General features: G+C 39.6%; 1 protein-coding gene across 10 annotated transcripts in view; it reads right to left on the bottom strand.

The window, feature by feature from the left end:
* The window catches only part of Ash1l (ASH1 like histone lysine methyltransferase), a 175,911-nt gene that overhangs the window by 17,566 nt on the left and 139,929 nt on the right, over positions 1 to 18,416 (bottom strand). For all 10 annotated transcript variants that reach the window (XM_087203476.1, XM_087203478.1, XM_021249297.2 and 7 more), the window contains 7 exons: positions 12,267 to 12,473; positions 12,004 to 12,150; positions 9,346 to 9,454; positions 8,791 to 8,955; positions 8,533 to 8,627; positions 4,533 to 4,690; positions 3,040 to 3,192 (listed from right to left, as the gene is read on the bottom strand). In XM_087203476.1, coding sequence (XP_087059602.1) covers positions 3,040 to 3,192; positions 4,533 to 4,690; positions 8,533 to 8,627; positions 8,791 to 8,955; positions 9,346 to 9,454; positions 12,004 to 12,150; positions 12,267 to 12,473 — 1,034 coding nt within the window. The remainder of the gene's footprint in view (positions 1 to 3,039; positions 3,193 to 4,532; positions 4,691 to 8,532; positions 8,628 to 8,790; positions 8,956 to 9,345; positions 9,455 to 12,003; positions 12,151 to 12,266; positions 12,474 to 18,416) is intronic.

The following is an 18,416-nucleotide window of genomic DNA, read 5'->3' as shown; positions in this document are numbered from 1 at the left end:
GCCTACAAACATCTTCTAACTAAAAAAAGCAGAATCCCCCAAATGAAAAGTTAGAAAATAATACTATTTGTTGTTGTTGTTATTTATTTATTTATTTTTTGGTACCAGGGATCAAACTCGGGACTTTGTGCTTGTGTGGCAGGCACAGTGCCACTGAGCTAAATCCTTGGGTGTTTTTATTTTACTTCTGGTACCAAGGATTGAACTCAGAATCTTGCGCTTGCACAGGCAGGCGTGGTGCCACTGAGCTAAATCCCCAGCCCTGTCTATTTTTTGAGATAGGGTCTCACTACATAGTTCAGGCTGGGCTTGACTTCCAGTGATCCTCCTTGCCTCGCCTCCCCTAGGAGTACATGTGTGCATCACTGTGCCTAGCTAATTCTAAATTTTTTTCTCTTGAGACAGGATCTCACTATGTAGTTCAGGGTGCCCTTAACTCACTACGTGGCCCAGGCTGGCCTTGAACTCACAGTGATCCCCCTGCCTCAGCCTCCCCAATGCTGGGATTACAGGCATGTGCCACCAGACCTGGTTGAGAACTTCCTATGAAGAGAGGGATGGAAACTTACTGAGACAGCTGGATGGCTGATGGCCAATTTCTACTCAAATGGTCTCGTAACAACAAAAAGTTCATCTCATCCGAAGAATGCTTTCCAGTTCTTCTTGTTAGCCCATAACTAATGCTACTTTGTTGGTTTGGATTTGATTAAGTTCCAGATAATGAGTAATTAAGCCTGTGACTATTTCTTGAACTCGTTTTCCTACACAGTTATTCTATATGGCACAAACAATTATGCAGAAGGGTTATTTCTTAGCTGCTTCCTTACTTTCTGGCAATTTTACTAGGGAGAGAGAGAGACACAGAGAGAGAGCATGCCTGTGGTCCATTCTCAGAACACAGTGGCATGGCAGGTACATCTATTGCAGGTTCAAGATGGTTCACAGGGGGCTACTTTAGAACGCAATGTGTGATTTTTGGGGGGAGTATAAATGGAATAGGTGCAATAAAACTTTATACCTTTGGACAGTCTGATCTCTCTTTTCTATGCCCTTTGATTAGCTAGTCTCAAAAACCAACCGGACTGGAGATTTAGCGCAGTGGCACAGTGTCCACCTCGCAAGCGCAAGGTCCTGAGTTCAATCCCCGGTACCAAACACCACCACCACCCAAAATACCAAAGATAGAGATAGAGAAAGTAAAAGAACCAAATTTCTCAGAATTTAGGAAATAAAAACACATTAAAGTTGACAGCCAAAAGCCACCATTATTTGTCAAAACCTCATTTTAAATATACTCAAATTTATTGGTCACAAAGAGTTACTCATATAGGTAACACATGCCTGTTATCCCAGCTATTTGGGAGGCTGAGGCAGGAGAATAGCAACCTGGCCAACTTAGCATGACCCTCTCTCAAAAAACTAAAAAAGAAAACAAGTCACTCATATTATCAAATTACCCATCCTTCCCAAACAACAACAACCACCACTCTCCCTTTCCCTCTCCTACCTCCAACGAATGTGTCTTGGAAGAGAAAAAGCTGGAGGAGAGGTGTTTGCATGAAAACTCTTCTAAAGTAAAGGGTAATTTTCTTTTCTTTTCTTTATTAAGAAAGAAGACTGCCCTTTTATTTTTTTTCAGACAAGGTCTCCATGATGGTGACCCTCCTGCCTCAGCCTCCCCAGTGCTAGCATTACAGATATGTATCACCAAGCCCAGTATTGGTAAATTTCAATGGTTGTTTTTATTTGTTTGTTTTTACGGTGCTAGGGTTTGAACCCAACACCTCTCGCATGCTATATGTTCTTTTTTTTCCCCAGTAAGAGATCCATAGTTTTTATTAGATTCTCAAAGAACTGTCAATCAAGCAAGGCTAAAAACTACTGATAATATATTCATAATATTTATTCTTAAATTAGTAATTCACTATTTTTCAGGGAAATTATTGAAGGCAGAGACCTGCATCCTATAGATATAGGAAGAGGCTAGCTATCCTCTAGCTAAAAAATTTGTGATTTTTTTTTTTTTTGGTTGTGGTATTGGAGATTTGAATCCAGGACCTCCTCAATAAGCTAAATCCCCAGAACTTTTTTTTTGAGGTGGGGGGGGGGGTAGGTACTGGGGATTGAACCGAGGACTTTGTACTTGGCAGGCAGGTGTGGGGCCACTGAGCTACATCCCCAGCCCCCAGACTTTTTTAAAAAATTTTGAGACCTGGTTTTGTTAAGTCACTGTGGTACCCAAGCTGGGCTTGGAGTGGTGGGGATCCTTTAGCCTCCCAGAATGCTAGGGTTAACAGGTGTGTGCCACCATGTCTAGCTAAGATTCTTTGATTCCTTCCTTCAGACAGGGTCTCTCTCTGTAGTTCAGGCTGACCTTGAATTCACTAGGTATCCCATGGCAATCCTCTTGCTTCAGTCTCCTGAGTGGTGGGATTACAGACACAAGCCACCATGCTCACCTCTTTTTTTTTCTCCTCAAGATGAGGTCTTCCTGTGTCATTCAGGCTGGCCTTGAACCCACTATGTAGCCCAGGCTGGCCTTGAACAAGAGGCTTTGGCCTCTTGCCTCAGCTTCCTCAGTGCTAGACAGGTGTCTACCACCATGGGCAACCCAGCTATGATTTCTAAGTACACACTGAACTGTAGTAAAATTATAATTAACACAAATAATTGACATGCAGGACCTTAAGAGTTAAAAATCACCCTCCCAACTGGAGTTGCAGCTCAGAGGTACAGAATATGTTTAGCATGCTCAAGACTGCATTCAAATCCCTGGAGAAAATAATCTGTCCTCTAATTCTAGACTCTCTGACAAAATAAACTTCCTAAATTCCTAATCCCAAAATGTCACTTGTTCTTGGTCTTGTATGTCTCAGGACAGGATAAATGATATGCTTTTTAAAAAGGTATGGATGGGTCTGGGGATTTAGCTCAGTGGTTTCGCCACCTGCTGCACAAGCCCAAGGACCTGAGTTCGATACCCAGCACCAAAAGAAAAAAAAAAAAGGTATGGATGAACTTAAGAGTGGCTACGGTTACCTTTGTAAGAGATGATACCATCACAGATCTCTTTGAAGATCTGGGCTAGGCGTGCTGCCCGAGCTACTTCAATGTTCTCCTCTGCAGCTGCCAACCGTCTTGTTCGAACCGATCGAGCTGTCTGCAGGGCAGAGAACTGGGTCATGAAGACATCTGAAAGGATAAGGTGAAAATTAATATCAGGAAATGAGTTCTATATGACTTTTTCTTTCCCAATAAATTCTTGTTACTTGTTTTATCTTCTTTGAAATAATGAAGTAGAATTAGTGGGCACAGAGTTTTCTCTTCTGCTTAAGAAAAGTTGAACCACTGGTATTACTGGAGGCACAAATGCTGCAAAAGGGACATTAACTTAGTAGGCAAATGCCATAGTGTTGTAGCTGTATGTTCAGGCTTCAAAATGAGTCGGTCTAGACAGGCATGGTGGTGCATGTCTGTAATCCCACACTCTGCGACACTGAGGCAGGGGGTTGCAAGTATGAGCCTAGCTCAGGAAATTTAGTGAAACCTTGTGGGGGGGGGGGAGCCTTGGATGTAGCTCAGTGTGAAGGCCCAAGGTTTATTATTTATGTATTTATTTTGTTCTGTTTTTTTGAGACAGGGTCTCGCTTTGCAGTGCAGGCTATGCCAGTTTCTCTTCTTCCAGTCTGTTCTGGGTACTAGTAGTTGATCTCAGAAATACTGGTATATTACTCACTCATGAAGGTTAGAAAATGCCGGGCGTGGTGGTGCACTCCTGTAACCTCAGCACTCAGGAGGCTGAGGCAGGAGGACTGCCATGAGTTCAAGGCCTGGGCTACATAGTGAGTTCAAGATCAGCCTGAACTACATAATGAGACTCTGTCTCAGAAAAAAAGAAAAGAAAGAAAAAGGCTGATCTGAATGTGGGGAAAGAAGTCCTCAAATTTATGGTGATATATTTTTCCCCATAGTGCATTTGCTATCACTGTTTAATCTGTCTGCAAGTTATTTCCCAAATAGGAAAGAACACGGACAGCTCACTGTCTCATCCTTGTACCTATTTCAGAATGCAGGTGATGTACAGGAGGATAATAAAAGATTTCTCCCTATTCCCTAGAGTAAGAACAGGAAGTTGAAGAACTGGGATGGTTAGGTTAGGTTATTACTAATTAATGTGCGTAGATAGTATCCTTAAATATTTTGCTTTAGACTAAAAGGAACCTTTCAATAGACTGCTTGAAAGTATTAATCACCTTGGGGACAATTTTATGGAAATTTATTTATTTTTTGGAGACAAGGTCTTGCTATGTATTCCAGCTGGCACTGAACTCACTATATAGCCCAGGCTGGCCTCGGTGATCCACCTGCTTCAGTTTCCCAAGTGCTACAATTTTATTAAAATTTAATAGGAACAGGGCTGGGGATTTAGCTCAGTGGTTTCACCACCTGCTGCACAAGCGCAAGGACCCGAGTTCGATCCCCGGTACCAAAAAAAAAAAAAAATTTTAATAGGAACATTTCCCAAGCCTTACCTGATTTAATATTCCCATCATCTCGGCAGATGCCATTCCAACGGGTATACAATGATGATGAGTGAATATTATCACTGGTGTGCTTTACTTCCTCCTGTTTCTGACGAATCTTCTCCCAATTTCGGACTAAGAACACGTGATGCTTTAATACAAAGTTCCTGTAAGGAAAGAAGGTGGTCTTTTTATTATTATTATTCTTTAAAAAATTAATTTTATTGGTACATTTTAGGTATACAATATAATGACAGTCATCACTGGAAATTTGCACCTTACATAATCTTTTCATTAGTAGTATTATTCATTTACTCATTTATTGAATTTTTTGGTTTTCTGAGACAGGGTTGGGATTTTATCATTAAAAAAAAATTCTACTACTATTTTTTTTTTTTTGCTACCGGGGAACAAACTCGGAACCTTTCACTTGTGCAGCAGGCGCCAGAATCACTGAGCTAGATCCCCAGCCCAAAACATTCTAAATTTAAAATTTAAATAAAGGAACACAGACAGGCATTCCTTTATTAATTCAATAACCATTTATTGCATGTCCACTCTATGTAAGCCACTGTTATTGCTGTTGTTTTTTGTTTTTGCAGTACTGGGGACTGAACTCAGGAACTTGCCCTTGCCAGGCAGGCGTGGAGCCACTGAGCCAAATCCCCGGCCCTGTAAGCCACTGTTATATAAATGAATATCAGCAAATGGCGTTGCTGTAAAAAGAATTATAAGTAAAACATTATGCAATTTTGCAATTTGGTTTTTCTCACATATTTTCCCTATGCTATTCACAAACATCTGGCAAACACCATTTATTTTATTTTTTTTTGGAGACAGTCTCACTACGTAGTTCAAGCTGGCCTTGAATTCACTATGTAACCCAGGCTGGCCTAGAACTCAAGGGGATCCTCCTGAGTGGTGGGATTATAGGTGTGTGCCACCATGCCCAGCTTGGCAAACACAATATAAAAGCTATAAAAATTTTGGCAAGTGAAATAGTCAGACTGAAGGGCAGACATTTATGAAGTATTTGTACAAATTTTAAGTGTTTTTTTCCCCCCGGTATTGGGAAATTGAACTCAGGACCTTGTGTTTGCCAGATAGGCATGGCCCTATCTGTACAAATTTTAAGGAATGTTCCTAAAATGAAGTATGAGCTTAGAATACCTAGAAGATGGAGAACTCTACTAGCAGGTACAGGCAAAGATATGTGAGATGGAGAGAGGCTGGGCAAACTGAGAAATAGGCACAGTGCTTCTATATGGGTCTCTAAACTTAAATTAATTACATGTATCTTGACTGATGCTACATGACTTTTTCTTTGATCCTACATAAGTTTGATGATTTCATCATTTGATTTGCACACTAGCATACATATAAATAAGTGGGACTTTGGATAAGTCCTAAAATTATTTGCCATAGTAAATGGAGATTGTAGTTCCTGAATTTGCCTATGAATATCACCATGGGAAGCTTTATTTTTACTGCTTCTGGAAATTTTGGTTTAAGTCACTTGGGTATGGCCTGGGCCTTAGTAGTTTGTTTTTGGTGCTTCAGAAAAGAACCTAGGGCCTTGTGTATGTTAAACACATCCTCTACCACTGAATACACATCCGACTCCTATTTCTTCCAGTGTTGGGGATCAAACGGAGGATCTCACATGAGCTGCATCTCCGGCCACCTTGGGAATGTTTAAGCTTCTTGTGCTGGGCCTGGCGCATGCCTATAGTTCAGCTACTAAGGAAGGGAAAGCAGGAGGATCAGAGTTTGAGTCTAGCCTGGCTAACTTAGTGAGACCCTATTTATTTATTTAAATTTTATTTTATCCTACTCCCCCAGCCCCGCTCTGTGTACAAAAGCTGTTTCCATTTTTTTCTTCTATTTTTACTTTTTTCTCTTGTCCCTTCCTTCCTTTCTCCGTCGCTCTTCCCTTGTTCCCCTCCCATTTGAACATCTTCCCATTTCCCAGTACCTATTATGCATTTTAGTCCTTATTTCCACTTTCAATTTCTCACACCAGAGAAACAATGTATTTAAATGTGTGTCTGATTTATTTCACTTAAGAGTATGAAATCCTATTTATTTAAGATTAAAAAAAAGCCCCTGTGCTAATATGCAGGTAGATGAATGGGATTAAAATTATGGAAGATTAGGAACTGGGGATTTAGCTCAGTTGCACTGTGCCTGCCTTTTGAGCACAAGGTCCTGAGCTAGATCCTCAGTACCGGAAAGAAAAAATGGACAAGTATTATATCAAGACACATTCATTTTGTCTACTTCTTGTGTTTTTACTGGTACTTGGGACCAAATCCCAGGAGCACTGAGCTATATTCCCAAGACTTTTTTTTTTTTTTTGATACCGGGGATCGAACTTGGGTCCTTGCGCTTGCGCAGCAGGCAGCAAAACCACTGAGCTAAATCCCCGGCCCTTTATTGCTCTGTTAACACATCAACAAAGCAATGATTATTTTATTTCATTTTATTCTATTTTGAGAGGCTGGTCCTGAACTCCTGGACTCAAAGTGATCCACCTGTATCAGCCTCCTAAGTACTGGAGGTGCATACACCAATATACCCAGCTTCAAAGCAGTCATTTTTGTTTTTTGAGACAGGGTCTCACTATGTAGTCCAGACTGGCCTGGGTCTCACTATATTGCCCCAAATGGCCTTGAACTTGTAGTGATCCTCCGGCTTCACCTTCCTAAGTAAAGTAGTGATTCTTAGCCTGTTCTGTGCCATGGATTCTTTTGGCAGTCTGGTGAAGCCTATGGAAACTTCCCTGAACAAAACTGTTTTAAAATTTTAAAATTAATTTAAATTTTCAAGTAATTTTTAATACACATTGAAGAGCACTGGTTTACCATGAGGAAGGCTCTGGGCTTCATAACCAGCAATGCAAAATGAAACAAAATACAACAGAAACCAAACAATACTGAAATAAAAGTTTTTTAAAAATGCCAAAGTTGTGATATGGAAGTATAGAGTAATTCTCAGCTGGGTGTGGTGGCACACACCTATAAGCCTAGTACTTGGGAGGCTAGGCAGTAGGATTCCCAGTTACAGGCCAGCCTGGGCTACATACTGAGTTCAAGACCTATTTAAACAACACAATGAAACTCCATCGCAAAGAGACAAACAAAAAACAATATATCTTTTTGTGTGTGTGTGGTATTGAGAAATGAGAACTGAACCTAGGCCCCTAAGCATAGAAAAATACATTAATTTTCACTGCATGACAAAATGAGAGTAGTAGGTCTGAGAACCATAGCAATTTTTGGTTTGTTTTTTTTTGTTTCTGAGATACAGTCTCACTGTGTAGTTTAGGCTGGCCTTAAACTCACAGCTATCCTCCTGCTTCAGTCTCCTGAATGTTGATTATATTTGTGTGCCACCATGCTCAGTTAGAACAACAGCACTTTTGAGGTAAAGAACATAAATGATATTCTAAGGGGGCTGGGGATTTAGCTCAGTGGTTCTGGCGCATGCCTCAAAAGCAAAAGGTCCTGAGTTCAATCCCCAGTACCAAAAAAAAAAAAAACAAAAAAGATATTCTGAGATATTTCTAATACTTACAATATGATATAAAAATATCTGTGAATATCGGTGACAAAGTAATGGACATTGCCAGTTCTCTCACTCTCTAAACACACACACATACTTTCCCTACAGTCATATTTGAAGGAAATGTCAAATTTCGTTAGAAATCAGGAAAATAAAAAAGAAATCAGGAAATACAAAGACATAATTATTTTCCCTATCCAAGGTCACAGATCCTCCAAACATTCAGCTTCAGACCTCCTGTACAAAATAAAATGAAACAATGGTAATAAATTTATTTATTTTTCTTTTTTTTTGGTACCGGGGATTGAATTCGGGACCTTGCGCTTGTGAGGCAGGTGACGGCACCACTGAGCTAAACCCCCGGCCCTAAATTGAGTAATTTTTTGAACTGACAAGCAAATCACATAATTTCAAAAGAATTCGGATAAGAAAATCCCCTTTTCACCTCTCTCGATTGGACATTGGCTTCATCTGTAATTGAGGGGTCAATCTTGTTGGGGTATTGATGTTTTCACTGGGCTCTTCAGAGAGATGGCCTCTCTAAAACACATGTAAGATGACAGAAAAAAAATCAAATCAGAAATAATCTCCAAGAACAGTAAAACCACACTTTAACTACCACCCTTCAATAATCCCCTCATTCTAGTAACTGCCTCGAAGCAGCTCATGAGCAGCTTCCAGGAAAAGCCACAAGATCATTTACCCTTTTCTTGAGCTTGTGCTTAGACTTTCTCTTTTCTTTCGACCGTGCAGACTTTTTATGTGTGGTCACAGGCTGGGTACTTTTGCTGCTGGGAAGTCCATTCATGCGTTGACTCTTGCCTCCGATGATTCCTCGACATTTCTCAAAGCCACACTTACAGAGTTGCTTTTAAGGGAAAAATAGCATTTTTTAAGCCTGTAGCCTCATTTACAAGTTCAAAGAAGATGACTGACCATTTGTACGCCCAAAATGAAGTATGAGTCAAGGAATTTGAATATACAGAGGAAAATAACTGAGACTATAATAAATAGATACTAGAGTGACTGAAATAGAAAAATTAAACTTAAAGAATACTTCTTCACCAAAAAAGAACTAACTAGAGGACTGGGGATTTAGCTCAGTGGCACTGCGCCTGCCTCATAAGCGCAAGGTTCTGAGTTGAATCCCTAGAACAACAAAAAAACAAAAACAAAAACAAAAAACAGCAACCCCAAATCTCCAAAAATCACTGTAAATGACAAAGTGCAATGTCACTCTTGGATTTATTGTTCTTACCTGTTTCTCAACATTGAAGGAATGAAAGTTGTAATCATAAGTAAGTTCAGTTCCAGCTGTCATATCTTTAAGTGCATACAATCCAATCCGGTATACTCCATTAACAGACCTATGAAGGGAAGAAAGAACAGATGTGGAGGCTGGGGTTTCTCCTCTTTGTGGCATTGGGATTAAACTCAGGGCTTCCCATTTGGCACTGAGCTACATTTCCAATCCTGTAACACTTTAGGGAGATAGTTGTAGTACAGGGGATTGAAATCGAAGAAAAATAATTCCAAGTTTCTTTCTTGAAATGTGATTGCTTTGGCTGTGATATTTGGGGGGGGTATGATCTACTTTATTTTTTTTATTGGTGGGGGGGTGTTTGAGACAGGGTCCCCCGGGATTATAGCACATGTTACCATGCCTGCCTGGCTGTGTGTGTGTGTGTGTGTGTGTGTGTGTGTGTCTGTGTGTGTGTCTGTGTGTGTTGACCCAGGGCCTTTTGAACTGAGATTAAAAACTCAGCCCTTTTTACTTTTTTTTAAATTCTTTTATTGGTACATTTTAGGTATACAATACATTTACATTTATCACTGGGTGCTTGTACCTGTACATGATGTGTCTTAGTTTTTATTTTTTCCCCCATTATCTAAGCGCCCTTCACCCCCTCCACCCATCCCTATTTACATAGATTTCATTTCCATTATTTTTCTTTTCTCGTAATTTTTCCTTTCTCTTCTTCCCTTTCCCCTTCCCCTACCACCATTATACCTTTGGACCTTTTCCTATTTCAAATTATCAGTTATTCATTTTAATCCTTATTTACACTTTCAGTTTCTCACACTAGAGAAACTATTCGGTATTTACACGTGTGTCCTATTTATTTCACTTAAGAGGATGGCCTCAATATGCATCCATTTAGCTATAAATGTCTCTAGTTTCTCATTCTTTATGGCTGAGTAGTACTCCATTTTATTAAAAAACCACATCTTTTTTATCCAGTTTTCAGCTGATGGGCACTTGGGCTGTTTCCAAGCTTTAGCTATTACAAACTGTGCTGCTATAAACATGGGTGTGCATATATCACTGTGGTATGATTCTTTTAATTCTTTGGGAAGATACCCAGCAGGGGAATAGCTGGGTCAAATGGGACCTCTAGTCATAGTTCTTTGAGCTATCTCCACAATGATTTCCACAGTGGTTGCACCAGTCTGCACTCCCACCAGCAGTGGAGAAGGGTTCCTTTCTCTCCACCAGCATTTGTTATTGGTTGATTTCTTGATAGCAGCCATTCTTTCAGGGGTGAGGTGGAATCTCAGTGTTGTTTTCATCTGCATCTCTCAAATGACCAATGATATTGAACATTTTTTCATATATTTATTTGCTGCTTTAAATTCTTTGAGAAATGTCTGTTCATTTCAGATGCCCATTTTTTAATTGGGTCTTTGAATTTGGGGTGTCTGATTATTTTCAGTTCTTTGTATTTTCTCAATAGTAGACCGTTATCTGAGGTACAGCTGCTAAAAACTTTTTCCCACATTGTAGGTTGTCTCTTAGCTCTGTTGGTGGTTTCTTTTGCAGTGCAGAAGATTTTTAATATGAGATCCCAGTTGTTGATTCTCTGTGCTAGCTCCCATGCTACTGAGGATTTGTTCAGTCTTTTCCTATGCCAATGTTTTCAAGAGTTCTACCTAACTTATTTTCCAGCAAGTTTAGTGTTTCTGTCTTAATATTTAATTTTTAATCCACTTCGATCTTAGTTTAGTGCATGGTGATAGGTATGGGTCTAGTTTTAATCTTTGGCAGGTTGAAATCCAGTTTTTCTAACACCATTTATTAAATAGGCTATCTTTCCTCCAATGAGGGTGGTTGGCTCCTTTGTCAAAGATGAGGTGGCTGAGTATGCCTGGAGTTCTTTCTGCATCTTGTAATCTATTCCACTGATCCTCGGGTCCCTTTTTATTTTATTTTTTTATTTTTATTGTCTGGTACTGGGGATCGAACTCAGGTCCTTGCGCTTGCACAGCAGGTGGTGAAACCACTGAACTAAATTCCCAGCCCCACTTTTTATTTTTTGAGACTGGGTTTTACCAAGTTGTCCATGTATGACTCAAACTTGTGATCCTTGTGGCTCAGTTTCCCAAATGCTGAGATTGCAGGCACTATGCTTGGCTTCATATATATTTTTGGTACTGTTTAACATTTTCCCCTTCTCAATTCAATTCTAAGCAAAAGGACTTAAACCTCACATTTCACTTATTTTTACTTTTTATTGTAACAAATCCACTAAGCATGTAATAAATTTGCAATAGACTGGGTAAGCTGATATGATTCATGTAGCAGTGTGTGGCACACGATAAGCATTCAATAAACATTAGATATTGATATTCTCATTATTTTTCTGAGAGTAATTAGGATGAACTGAAGAAACAGCAGCTTACTTTGCCTAAATGGTATGGTATAATGGTGAACTGCCTGCAAGATTTTTTTTTTGGTACCGGGGACTGAACTCAGGACCTTGCACATGTGAGGCAGGCGCCCACTAAGCTAAAACCCCAGCCCCTGCCTGAGATGTTTTATGTAAAGTAAATGGCACTGTGAAGAGAACATCTCTGGTTGCCCTCAATGCCTCCTACTCTGCCTGATTCCCACCTTCTCCTTTTTCTGCTTGCTTACCATTTCTGCATTTCACAATTTGGGTCACAGCTGTGGTTGATGAATCTGGCCTCATTTCCCATGCGGTAACTGTCAATCACCATCCCACTATCCAGGTTCAGGCAGTAGTGGTCACTGTGATTATGATACTGCTCAATCATCCTGTTCCTGAGGAGAGAAATGGTTGAAAGCAAAGCATTAAATTGAAAGTAAATTTCAAATATTTCATTCTTTCTAATCTTGTACCTTTATCATTTTTCTGGCATTATTATTTACTACTGTACCTGAACTCTTGTTCGCTGACAACCTCCCCTAGGTATTCAATGATGAACTGCCCAGCTTTTAGGGGTTCTTTGGTTCTGATTCCCCAACCTTTTTCCTCAGCTCGAAATCGTTCTAGACACTGTACCCATTCATGCCTTTGTATTCTCTGGTTACAGCACTGTTCACCACAGGGGCAGGTGTTGGGGGAACACTCAGCAAAAATCATTCTAGAAAGAAAAGGAACAATTGTACATCAATTTATATAATATGTATTTTACTGTACCCATTTTCTTTTACTGTGGTAGTGGGACTGAACTCAGGGAACACTGAGCTATACTGCTAGCCTGTTTTTAAGTTTTGGGACAAGATCTTGCTGAATTGCCTAAGTTGCTATGTAGGCTCAGGTTGGCCTCAAATTCATGACAAGATCTTGCTGAGTTGCCTAAGTTGCTATGTAGGCTCAGGATGGCCTCAAATTCATGATCTATCTCAGCCTTCTAAATGCTAGATGCAAGACTGGCTTTTACCCATTTATTTTTCTTCAAAAGAATTTTTTTTGTGGTATGTAAATAAAGTCCTTTATTTAATTTCATACACATTATGCATTATTATAGTTTTCTTGAAGGAATTCAACTTTCAATGTCAAAATTAGTATGTGTTTACACAAGAGGATATTTTCTTGATGTTATTGCTAGCTGTAAATACATCCTTCCACAATAATGCACTTTCAGATTTCATTTGCAAGACAGGACAAGCCTTTTTAAAGTCCTAAAACAATATTTATAAAGGGAAGACAGCACGAAAGTCTCAAGAAATCCTCCTTTCAAAACATGAACACAATCTCACAGGATTTTTATTTGATCACGATTTGGAGAAGAAAAGTTTATTCCTATTCTTTTTGATGCTAACATAGCTTTACTGATATGAATTTTCAAACCCATTTAGATCCAATAGGCTCTTTAATATATAGCCTTCTGATTATAAAAGCAACTGATTATACTTACAGAAAAATATGTACCAGAAAAAAGAAAACAATCAGAAAAAGAACAGTGAGAACATATTTTTCTTGTTTGATACCCCAAATAATTTACAGAAGGAAGTAAAAATAGTTTGGCTATAGTTTCTTTACAAGAATTTTTAACGTGAGGACATGAAATAACTTTTTTTTCCTGGTACTAGGGACTGAACCCAAGGTTTTCACACTGAGATACATCCACAGCCCTTTAAAATTTTTATTTTGTTTTGATGCAGGGTCTTGCTAAATCAACAAGTTGCCCAAGCTGGGCCTAAACATGCAGTCCTTCTGTCTCAGCTCCTGTCTCCGTGCCCAGCTGAAATAAAGTAACAAAAGTAGCCAAATCACTAGGATTAAAATAACATAGAATTCAAAAACAGCTGGATATGGTGGATTATACCTGTAATCCCAGCACTCGGGAGGTGGAGGCAGGAGGATAAACTGGCACAATGAGTTTGAGGCCAGCCTGGGATATACAGTGAGTTCAAGCTCAGCCTAAACTTCATAGTGAGACCCTGTCTCAAAAAACAAAACAACAAATGAAGCCACAAAAACAGAAACTTCTTCCAGAGTTCACTAGTTTATTCTTCAGAAAAATTCCATTCTTATTGTAAAGGACAAACAGCATAGTGTCAAATCATATATATGAGTAGAAAGCAGAGAGTATCCACTGGATTATTCTTTATATCAAGACAATCAACTTCAGTTGTGAAGAATTGCTTTATTGCTATATTCATCAACCTTGACCTTTAATTAATTAAATTAAATAATTTCTGTGCTGGGAATGGAACACAGGGCCTTTAGTATGACAGTGCTCTACCACTGAACTGTAACCCCAGTTCTCTTTTCTCATTTTGTTTTTGGATGATGCTGGGAATTGAACCCAGGGCCTCTGTACTGACACTGAGCTATATCAGCAGTTCTTTTTTCATTTTTTATTTTGGGACATGGTCTCACTGAATTTCCCAGGCTAGGCTTAAACTTGTGATCCTCCCATCTCAGCTTCCTAGAGTGCTGAAATTACAGGACGGATGCACCACCACACCTAGCTAGTTTTTTATTGACTTCTTTGTTAGGTGAATATTACTGAACACCTCTCCTGAAAATAACCTCCACTTCTGGCTTTCTTTTCTTTTATGAGACTGGATTTCCCAACATTTTTCTTTTTTTATTTTTTGAGACAAGGTTGGTTTTGAACTCACTTATGATTCTCTTGCCTCAGCCTCCTCAGTGTTGGGATGACAGGTGTTTGCCACCATGCCTGGCTAGATTTCCCACTTTCTCAGTAACAATTTTTGTCTTTTTGGGGGGGAGAAACCCTTTTTTCTTCTCATCCTATAGCACAATCCTTGGTGTTCTTTTCTTAGGCTCATCCATTCCAAAGGTTTTAATTAATATCCCATTCATAATATTGCAGCAATGTTTTCATAATATCTCAAAACACTTACAAGAATAAACTTAAAGCAAATTAAAAACTAAAATATAAGCTGGGCATGGTGGCTCATGCCTTTAATCCCAGCACTTGGGAGGCTGAGGCAGGAGCACAGCCATGAGTTCAAGGCCAGCCTGAACTACATGAGATCCTGTCTCAAAACACCCCCCCAAAACAAAACAAAACTAAAATACAGAGCCACATGAGGTGATCTGTGCCTATTTGGGAGGCTAAGGTTGGAGGATTGCTTGAGTCCAGGAGTTCAAGGCCAGGCTGGGTACTAGAGTAACACCCTGTCTAAAAAAAACTAAGGGGCCAGGGATTTAGCTCAGTGGCACCACACCTGCCTGGCAAGTGCAAAGTCTGAGTTTGATCCCTGGTACCAGAAAAGAAAAAACAAAAACAAAAACAAAATGAAGGTAAAAGTGTACCCAGATGAGAGGCTTCAATTTTGGGGGGGGGGGGGGGGACAAGGTCTTGCTATGTAGCCCAGGCTGGCCTCATGGAGATCCTCCTCAGCCTCCCAAGTGCTGGGATTACAGCTGTGTGCCACCACACCCAACAAGAGACTGCAATTTTAATTTTTTTTGCCAGAGATAATCATTCAGGGGTTGCTAAAATTTACAGTATTTACGCATTGTTTTAGAGTTGAAGGCATTGAAATATATTCCATTTGTTTAGAAAAAAACAAATAACAAAAAACAAAAAAAGACCACCACCAACGAAACAACCAAGATAAGTGCTTAAAAGTTGTGGATTTAGAAATATAAACTACCAGCTGGGCATGGTGGCACAGGGCTATAATCCCAGCACTCAAGAGGCTGAGGCAGGAAGACTGCCTCAAGGTCTAGGCCAGCCTGAATTACATAGCAAAACAAAACAAAACAGTGAGTTCAAGGCCAGCCTAAACTACATACCAGGACCCTGTTGCAAAGAAATATAAACTACCATTATGATCACTAGATTAAAAAAAAAAGAGAGCTAGATAATACCCTTGAAAAACAAGTTTTTTCTTCCCACTAAATAAAGATGTAGGTTTCAAGATGTGTTGTGGATAGCCAGGTGTTATGGAATATGCTTCTTATCTCAGCACTTGGGAGGCTGAGGCAAAAGGACAGACTGCCACAATGAGTTGAGGCCAGCCTGGCCTACAAGGTTAAGTTCAAGGCCAGCCTGAATTAATATAGTGAGACCCTAACTGAAAAAAAAAAAAAAATGATATATATACAGAGTCCGATTGAAAAAAAATGTATACACTTCAGCAATTAGCTGTATTAATTAAGTGTTTGGAAGCTACAGGCCACCACTATGAGCACCTCTTGTAATTGTAGAGGTGAAAGGTAACTTGTATAATCTCATGGTATCTCAATAAATTAATGGCTGGGCATGGTGGCACATATCTGTAATCCTAGCACTCAGGAGGCTGACCCAAGAGGGCTGCCACAAGTTCAAGGCCAGCCTGGGCTAGTGACTTCAAGGCTAGCCTGAACTACATAGTGAGACCCTGTCTCAAAACCAACCAACCAACCAACCAAGGCCCCCACCCACATAAACTAATTAAAAATTGAGAAAAAATATAGATCTAGGCTGTAGAGCCCTGTTTTTTTACATGGTAAGATTTAAGGTTAAATAGTCACTACGAAATGCACTAGTATGATTGACTTAACTAGCTATGAAGGTTCAGCATTCCCTGTGAATAGAGATGGGGTGGTTATTAAAGAGAAATACATAAAATATGTAGATATCTATATAACATGTATTTTTTGAGACAAAGTGTCACTGTGTAATTCAGGCTGCCCTCGGACTTGATGTGATCCTCTTGCTGCAGCCTGCTTAGCGCTGGGATCACAGGCATGCACCACACTCCTGGCTAAGAGATTAATATTGCCACTATGAATCACTAAGTCAGTATAAGTTAAGACTTGAAGCAGGGAAGAAGTGAACAAAATGTTATCTATTTTAGAATTTAAAGAACTATAGCCCTTCAAAAAATGAAGGTTCTGGGAGGCCGGGGATTTAGCTCAATGGCGCCGAGTCTGCCTCGCAAGTGCAAGGTTTGATCCCTGGTACAAAAAAAAGAAGGAAGGTTCTCAATGGTGGACAAGTGAGAAGTGAAATGTACTCTAATAACAAAAATAAGACTAGTCGGAAAGTAACAAGAGTTAAAAAGAGAAAAGAAATCCTGAGGTTTAGTTCAGGGTAACAACTGCTGGTAGCATCATAAATTTTTCTAGGCAATTCCATTTTGTTGTATACCATGTCTATACTTGTGGAGTTGAGAGAGGAGGCTCTGTCTACATTATAGGAAATGGGTACAGGGACAAAAAGCAGCTTGAAATGAATTACATGATTTTGCTCTAGGTCACGAGAAATGCTTTGGAGTAATTTGACATAGATGGTATACAGAAATAACTACCAGAACACTTATACAATGTACAAATAACACTGCTGATTCATAGACTCTGGAAGAGTGGAGTCCAAGAGAAAGACTGGATTTCCTCCCAATTTGAGCCCTTAAGGACTCAGACGAAGTCTGAAATTGAAGAGAAATGGAACCTTATTATGTATCTATTCCTATCTAAAGGAGAACAATAAATAGGAAGGGGACCAAGAGTTGGAGGGAGGGGAAAGGAGAGAAGGGGAAGTAAAGGAATTAAGATGTGTTATGTTCATGTGCCAACTCCCCGTGATGAATGTAATCATTATCTACTGTAAGCATGTACTAATAAGATTTTTTTAAAAAGGCATATTCAAAGAGACAGGAAATAGAACAGAGGATATCGGGGGTTGAGAGCAGGGGTAGAATTGAGGAGTTATGGCTTAATGGGTGGAGTTTCTCTTTGGATGATGTGTGTCTATTCATAGAAGGCAGGGATTACAGTAATTCTTGACTCACGAACACTTCTATTTGCAAACGATTCAGTTCTCAAACAAAAGCATTTAAGAAAATTTTGCTTCCACTCACAAACATCCATACTGGGTGACAAACACAACCGTGGGCATCTTCCTCACACAAACACAAACGTGGCCACCTTTCCCCAAATCGTAAATTAAGTTCACGAACTGAGGTACTTTCTCCTCAATTTTTCTGTGAACCCAGGCCTGCTCTAACGAAGTCTATTTTAAAATAATGGCTATGGTTACACAATATATCTAATACCACTGAATTTTACACTTAAAATGATTAAAATGGTAAATTTAATGTTATATGTATTTTATCACAATTTAAAACTTTAAAAAAGAGGCTGGGTGTGGTGGCATACACCTGTACATTAATCCCAGCACTTGAGAGGCTGAAGCAGGAGGAGCACTGCAAGTTTGAGGCCAGCCTGAGCTACACATTGAGTTCAAGTCCATCCCGAACTACATAGCAAGACACTGTCTCAACAAACAAACAAAAGGTAAAAAAGAGAAGTTCTAGTGACTTTAAAGCTTTATTAACCAGCACTGTGACTTTTTACATTTGATCTTAGCCAAAAGGCCGAGAAGCAGGGTCTTGCTATGTAGGTCAGGCTGACCTGGAACTCACTATGTAGCATGTGGCAATGTTCTCGTGTGCTGGGATCGTTAAGTGTGCACCACCACACCTGTTTTCATCACCCATGTGATTCTGAATGAAACACTGCCCAATTACAAAAAATGGGCAGGGAATGGATATCACACACACACACACACACACACACACACACACTGAAAAAGAAGACAAAAATAAGCAAATAAACA

Source organism: Heterocephalus glaber, unplaced genomic scaffold, assembly GCF_053883595.1.
Source record: "Heterocephalus glaber isolate CG9 unplaced genomic scaffold, H.glaber_assembly_v1.0 deba00001795, whole genome shotgun sequence".
Lineage (NCBI taxonomy): Eukaryota > Metazoa > Chordata > Mammalia > Rodentia > Bathyergidae > Heterocephalus > Heterocephalus glaber.
Note: the sequence above shows the minus strand (reverse complement) of the source record. Positions and strands in the feature narration are given on the sequence as shown.